Source organism: Miscanthus floridulus, chromosome 8, assembly GCF_019320115.1.
Source record: "Miscanthus floridulus cultivar M001 chromosome 8, ASM1932011v1, whole genome shotgun sequence".
NCBI lineage: Eukaryota > Viridiplantae > Streptophyta > Magnoliopsida > Poales > Poaceae > Miscanthus > Miscanthus floridulus.
The window spans coordinates 61,720,452-61,728,583 of NC_089587.1; the positions used below are offsets into that span (position 1 = coordinate 61,720,452).

General features: G+C 44.6%; 1 protein-coding gene across 1 annotated transcript; it reads right to left on the reverse strand.

The window, feature by feature from the left end:
- Nucleotides 1–3,234: 3,234 nt before the first annotated feature.
- On the reverse strand, nucleotides 3,235–4,493 carry LOC136472270 (F-box protein PP2-B15-like). The gene has a single exon (XM_066470000.1). It carries the CDS (start codon nucleotides 4,406–4,408, stop codon nucleotides 3,470–3,472), a length of 939 nt encoding a protein of 312 aa, XP_066326097.1. The 5' UTR covers nucleotides 4,409–4,493; the 3' UTR covers nucleotides 3,235–3,469.
- Nucleotides 4,494–8,132: the final 3,639 nt, after the last annotated feature.

Genomic DNA, 8,132 nt, shown 5'->3' on the forward strand with positions numbered 1-8,132 from the left:
CATATAAAAATGGAGACACTAATTTTTTAAAAAAGATTAAAATTGGAGACATGACCATGAACAATAATGTAGCTCCAAACAATATGTTGGTAGGTGACACATGGATTAATTTGCTCATCAAAATTGTAAAAGAATCTACTCTACTCCTAAGAACTAATTATAGCATCACATACTAACAATGATCTTGACCACCATGTAATAATTAGCTAGGAATTTAAATATGTTCATAGACACCAACCTTTTGGATGATGGATTCACCACAATTTGCTTGAAAGCCTTGCACAAAGTCCAATTGGAAAAGTGCTCTCTTTAGAATGGAGAAAGAACTAGAATGAGAATCAAGCAATGTAGCCATCAAAACAACGCTAATTAAGCAACAAAATCAAAGGAGTGGATGCTTGTTACTAACCTTAAAGCAAAAAGATAAATCCATTCTTCCAAATCCAAGAGCTAGCTTCATAGTGAAGAGCAGCTGCAACAATGGAGAGAGCGGCCCAAACACGTGCCTCTGTGCTCGGGATGGAAGAGAGAAGGAATGAGAGGACGGCGTTAGCTTTTTGTACTGCCATTTTATCACCGTCGGTTCTTGGTTAGAACCGACAGTGATAGCACCAAATCACTGTCGGCTCTTGGTTAGAACCGGCAGTGATAAGTGGTCGCCAACTCATTGTCAGTGCATGCCACAAACCGACAGTGATGTGATCCTTCAGTGCCGGTTTTAGCCCAGCCTCAATCATTTTCTCATTTTCAAGCTCAGAACCGGCAGTGAAGGTACATCACTGCCGGTTCTCACAAATCCAACAGTGATGAGGCCGACAGTGATGTCCAATTCTGTAGCAGTGGTGGCAACCACTTCCTCCGCTCGACCCGTCGTCCAAAACTGTAATTAATTAAGGCGACGCTCTTAATTAGCTTGCCAATCTCACTGCATCGTGCAAGGACGTCGTATTATATTTACATGTCAACGACTTCAGCAAATTGCAGGGTTGAAAGATACGTTTGCGTCTTTGAATTTTGATTGCATGTTCCTTAGACTTTTGGGAGAAGAAGGGGAAAACATAACAGAAATGTTGTATCTATGAAAATGATAGCTCGGAATGAGGCCATGGCCATGAACAATGACGTCTAAGAACAAAGATCTACCTATGAAGAACATGAAAAATATGCTACACAGCCCATTCAAGTTAGTACAATAATTTCCATTGAATTTTTTCCCCTATGTAACAGTGTTTAGAGAAAGGGGATTGTTTTTTTTTTTTTCACTCTGGTGGAGATGCTGTACGTAAGCTCCTCATCTACTTGTTGCCTAGCTACTCCCTCAGTCTTGAAATATAAGAAATCCTGTGCATCAGAATGCGACGGATACCAAACCAAACGTATTTGCTGATTCGTTTCATACATACCGTACCTTATGCTGCCCCCCCGCAGCAAGATTCATTTCATACTAGATTCATACACAACACGTATGCATGCCTCAATATATAGTAAGCACCGTCACCCACCATGTACGTTTCAAACAACATGGAATAAAGTACGGTAATTCTTCAAGCAAGCAAGCAAGCAGGGCAACTCCAATTAAGCAATCGCTATCTACTCGGTTGATCACACGTCTCAAACACTTAGCTCATCGTTAATCTCACTCATTTGTGTAAGGAAGGCATATGTACTTAATGCACGCATGTCAACGACTTCAGCAAGTTGCTTTGAAATTTGATTACATATGCTTAGACTTTTGGAGAAGAAGCTTTTGGGAAAGAATGAAGGAAAGGATGGAAAATGAGGAAGGCCAGCAGCAGCTGAGAAACGTTGGAATTCTCGAGACTTTGTGATAGATAGATAGATAGATAGATAGATAGATAGATAGATAGAAAGAAAGAAAGAAAGAAAGAAAGAAAGACATAGACAGATAGATAGATAGACATATATCTTTTTTACTATGGAGTGTATATATATTGTCCATACGACCCATTGGTTGATACGAGACACACTGCACTCAAACAATCTTATTGTTGGCATTGGCTCTTACCTAAAACCCATGGCGAATTGCCAGAGGCACGTGAGCATCCAAGGACTTTGGTTTCTTTCCATGGTTATTCTGGCATCCCCAGTTGTTTATGCACACACAATAAATGGTAATCAGTGAATTATATCCATTGTCTTTTGAACAAATACATATACATATAGTGTTCATTCTAACAAAATTGCATGTAACTCGATGGACCTTTATTAGGGCAAACCAAAGAGGACATCAACACTAGGAGTGTGACGATGACTGCGACGAGGTTAAGAAGCTACATAATTGGTAGTGGTGGAGATCTTATGAGAGGTTCATGCTTTCCGAGAAATGGATACTGGTGGTGCGGCTTAAAGGGCTTTGTTGTTTTGAGGGACTGCGTAAAGTATTGCAACCAGCCGCACTACATGGGAAAGGACTAATAAGTGGTCTGTTATCTAATAATGCATGTACCGACAGTTGTTCCTCTGTGACAAAGGAAAATTTGTATTTCTGGCCCCATCTCTGAAATATGAGGAATCCAAGAGTCAAAATTTGTAGAAAAATACAAGGTATTATGGTTTCTCAACTCCCTCTCTCCTCAGTCTTTTTTGGCAGTAATTACTTAGATTTCTTTTAAACTTGGTGTCACCTAAAAAGCCCATAACTAACCAAAATGATAATTTAACTACTCTCTGCCTCTTAATTAGTAAGGGGCAAGGTTGTCTTTTGCCAAATTTTTTTTATTTTGTTTGAGAATTATTTGGACCCCTCATATTTTAAAATGGGGAAAGTATAATCTTTGGTGGCCCCGTCCCCGTGCGATGAGGGCTTCTCATGCAATCCGAATGCGATGGATACCAAACCAAACGTATTTACTGATGTTTCGTCACCCACCCAGCAAGATTCATTTCATACTAGATTCATACACAATACATATACATGCCTCGATATATAGTAAGCACTGTCACCGAACATGTTTCAATCAAACAACATGGTATAAAGTAATTCTTCAAGCAGGGCAACTCCAATTAAGCAAGCTCTATCTACTCGGTTGATCACACGTTGCAGCCAGTTCCTTCGTCCAAGAATACATAATATAAGGCGTACTGTGAGCAACGTGTGATCTTATAAGGTTAAGAAACAACACGTTGCATGTACCCAACACTTAGCTCATTATTAATCTCACTCCTTTGTGTAAGCAAGGCATATATATGTACACACATGTCAACGACTTAAGCAAGTTGCAGCGTACACGATATATATATATCTATGTCTTTGAAATTTGATTACATATGCTTAGACTTTTGGAGAAGAAGCTTGGAAAAGAAAGCAGAGAAAGGATGGAAAATGAGGAAGGCCATGGTCAGGCAGCAGCTGAGAATTAGCTAGCTAGGCCATGGTCATTAACGATGGCGTCTAAGATCATCGATGGCGTCCAAAAACATGCTTCTGTATAGGAACGGATCGGAACAACTAGCGAACAGGCTTGAACTCGATGGCCTCGATGATAAGGCCGCGCTTCGGGTACCACCCCAGCACCTCGAAGCTTGCCACCACCTCTTCTCCTTCTTCCCGCTCGTCGCCGCCGCACATCACCACCCGCCCCATCTCCATTTCCCACCACCCGTCCCCACGCAGCCTCGGCTGCCTCGGCTGCGGCGCCACCCCCACCTCGGCTCTAGCAGCTGCGGCGACAGCCCTGAACTTGCGCGCCTCGGCGTCGTGGGGGCGGAGGCACACGGCGTGGCGCGCCACCACGCGGCCGCCCACGGCCACCGTCGTCTCCTGGTCCGGGAAGCTGAGGCCGCGGTGTCCGCCCTCCGCGGTGCCGTACACCAGGTACGCCGCGTAGGGGGTCCCCGGCGTGAGCGCGGCCGCTGGGAGGGTCCCGTAGATGTCGAGGCACGTGCAGTCCACCAGCTCCGCCACGTCCGGGAACCTGGACAGGGGGTGGGGTGGCCACCGCCAGCTGAACTCGCCGTCGTCCCAGGGCAGGCTGAGCCGCCGCGCTGACAGCGCGTAGCACCTGGCGCCGGTGGCCTTCTCGAGCCACACCCTGACGCAGTCTTCGCCGCCGTCGTCAACGAGAGCGCCGGCGTCGCAGAGGCCGAGATACGCGTCCTTCTTCTTCTTCCTCTTCCTGTGGTCGTCGGTGCTGCAGGTGGTCTTGGTCGACGTCTTGGCAGCCACCGCCGCCGGCGCCGGGGGAGGAGGCGGCAGGAGCAGAAGGCGGTCCAGGTCGAGCCTGGTGGGGAGGAAGTGGCCCCAGACGTCGTCGGAGTCGGCGGCGGCGCAGAAGGCCGGGGAGACGGCGGCGCAGCGGGAGGCGTCGCGCGGGGAGGTGCGCGCGATCACCTGCGCCAGGCACACCTCCGGGAGGTCGCCCACCTGCGTCTCCTGCTCCGGCGGCATATTGAAATTAACAAACACACGCAAAGCTAACTAGCTATACATGTATATATACAAGAGAAGAGGTAGCCCATTTGTCAAGCTTAGGCACGCCGCAGCCGCACGAACTTGTTCTAGCTTATAGTATTGGAAACGTCAACGCAAAGACCTGTTCTGTTCACTTCTTGTGTGCTCGGTGCAGTTGCACGGCAAGTTGCTTGGGAAGAACGACGACGTCGTTGAGAGTGCGTATATAGTGACAGTCATCAAGAGCTGAGCTAGCGTCCAGGAAAAGGTCGTATGCAGCGGAAGACGACGTGCTGCCTGTGTGGGATGCAGAGCTGCAGTACAATGGCTGCCTCCGGGCGGCGGCGGTGTGCGTCAGCCAGCTAGCGATCGAATGCAAGACAAGATGTAGATGACGAAGTCCTCTCGATATCGATCGCCTGGTTGATGACGACTTTGCAAGCACAGTGTCGATCTCCTGTCGGACCGGAGTACCGGACGACCCGGTTGCAAATTGGACTAAGGGTGTCCTCAATGGCAGTTTATAATAAATAGCTAGCTAGATGAGATCCAGAAATAATAAAAAAGAACACCACAATGGGGAGTTATGGGAACTGTGAGGGAATTATTTCTAGAAGAACATGCTAGACTAGCTATTTAGCAGTTACTAGCTATTTATTCTCTCTCCTTGATAGCCAATAAAATTATTCCTGGACTAGCTCTTTGGAAACCATTGGAGACGCCCTAAGCAACCATACAGAGATACTCCATTATGAATCTAGCCTTGCATTGGCGTGCTGCACGGAAGCACCCATGACCACTGGCTCCGCTCAAGGCTCAAAGTGAAAATAATGGAGATTCTCGTGAACGCGACGGGCACCAAGCAAATCGACCCAAAAAGAGACAAAGTACGACTGTACCTAGCTACTACTACCGGTACGGCTAACGTTCCTTCCTACTTCACGACAGCAAATATTCATTTCTGTTGTTTTATTTTATTTTATTTTTTTTGCGAGAAAGTGGCCAAACTATATAGAAATACGAATTTTCCATTGTTAGGGCCTAACGATATATTTGTTTTAATAAAAAATTAACTGAATTTTAAAATTTTCAAATTACAAATATATAACGACAAATTACATAGTACCAAAATGCAGAACTTCTAATCTTTAATTAGAGCCTCCAAAAGCCACAGTACAGTTGACCGAGGGAAACTTATGCTAATAAGAACTCATGGTACTCCTCAACAAACTCACTAGATCCATACTCATCTGAGATTTTGCCAAAGTAGTAAAGTAAAAGAAAGTGTAAGCTAACCATCACTTAACAAAGCATAATATGCATGAGAGGATGTAGGCTTAAAAGCTTAGACACAGTTGAACTGCGGTTAGTAATTTTTAGTTGATCAAGTTTTAATCATTAGAAACATGTGTAGCAGCTATGCTATGCTTAAGTTAACAAGTGAGAGTAATTAAATATTGCAACAAGAATAAATCATAAACCAACAATCCATGATAACCGTATCTAACTCAAAAAGGATCCAAGCCGCTCATGGTCGAGAGCATGATTAATATATCAATCTGAAGACACTCTACACCTAGAGGTTGTACATCTTTACCCATGAGTCCTAATCCCCATATGCTTGAGGTGGCCAACCCCTATACCTACTTCCAAGATGAGTTGGCAGAGTTTCACTATGAAAATACACTTCAAAAATATTAGAAAATAAAAAAATTTGAAATCGAGAGAAGAAGCGGAGATGGCCAGGCTATCGTGGAGCACTGGAGCGGTGCCTAACAAGGACATGAGCGGCGGATAGGAATAGTCGAAGAGTGCCTAATAGAGCGACGAGCCAATATTGAAGGGAAAGAAATTCACGTGCTCGTAGACGATTTTTCTAATCCATGTGGAATGCCCGGTTTTGGGGTCATGGACCCCATGGTTTTTGCGCCCCACTGTTGCCCAAATGGTCGCTGGGTCTAGAGCGGGAGCATATCCACGGACTTCATCTGCCCAAAGAAACGATGGGATCCAGACCGGGTTTTGCTGATCCAAAGGAGCTCTTATTATGGGTATTTTTTCTGCCCCCTCACCCTCATCTCTGACATCGAGCAAAGATTCATTTCTCCCTGCTTTAGACAAAAACAAATAGTCCTATACTCCTATATAGAAAATGTAGCATCCGACGACGATGGCAATCAAATTGAAGTAGGCACACCTTGCCATTCACCTTGTGCGCGTTGGCAAGCAATGTCAAAGTACGTGCAATCGTTTGCAATGTATATATATATATGTGCTACTATGAGTTTGTTTGGAACTGCAACATTCTATTGTGTTCTATCAACTCCACCATTGAGCGGCTAGGGACGGGCCCAGGCCTAGAGCCAGTAGGTCCATGTCCCTAGTCGCAGCCCAAAATGTTTTAGGACCAAGTCTTTAATTTTGGCCCAACAACGAACAGCTCGCTCGGTCCTGTGGCGGCGGCGCCGCCTCTAGCCTGTGCCTGCCAAATCCCCGTGTCGCCGCGCCGTGCAGAGCAACCGAGCAGAGGAAGAGTCAACTCTGAACTGTGAAGGTATTTCTTCTCTTTACTTCAAGTAATCTCTTCTAATTTTGATTTCAGTACTGCTAATTTTGAAATTTTGATTTCTTTAACATCACCTCGTTGTTGTCTCAGATCGTAGCTATCGGCGTTTTGCCACTAGAATTTGGCCCTAGTCGTAGCTAAATCCTGGATCCGCCACTGAGAGCAGCTTCATAAAAACCTTGAGTTTCTGAAGTACTTCAGGTGCTACACAAAACACCTAAAGTTGACCCTCAACTCCACCTTTTTTTTTTCAGGAGCGGGGTTTTGTTGAGCTGTCCATGTTTGGCCAGTGAAGTTGAGAGTGAAGCTGAAAATGGTGGAGCGGATCAGTTCTAAACAGACCTTGTAGGCTGCGATACTTATAATATAATATCCTTGAGAGTCTGGAGACTACTCCGACCTTTTCTCAACATGTAATATAACATAGGTTGGGCCTTCCAAGTTCCAACTAATCAAGTGTACGTGCAGGTTTAGTGTCATGCATATATACGTGTGAGACGGTCGATTGCACGTCGTGCCTACAAATATACATGGGCATGGTCAAATAAATCAAATCATGATGGTCAAACTCCTAATTGTGTCCGTTGTGCAAATTGACCATTTTCACATGGAACACGTAATAATTGTTTGCCTTCTCAACTCTTATCCTTCATATATATGTCAACGGCGGCAGCAATAGGTCGCAAACTTTGGTTACGGTTTGTTGGAAATTTCAGTTGGAGAGGGAGAAAAAAAGGCCATGCAATAGTGAAAATCGTCATTGTCGTCCACACCGTCTGCTACGGTTCGGGTCACCGTCGTTGTCAGCTGCCTGCTATAAACAAGAGATGCTATACAATATTTTTTTTTTGTTTAACGAGAGCAACTCCAATAGCCCCTCTATTCTTGTTTTGGAGGTTATTTTAGAATATATATAAAAAAAGTAGGCTCCACTAGATGTGCTATCTGACTTTGTAAAATAGGAAATTAGCTATGCCTTGATTTTAAGTGGTCATATAAAGCCTACCATGGACACTGAAGATGAGAAATAGTAAGACTATTGTAGATCTCTTCTTTTTTTTAAGAGTTTTATATTTACAGAATGGCTAAACAATGTAGTTTGGCTATTAATTTTAGTCAAGCTGTTGGAGTTGCTCTTAACATGTCAAATATTGG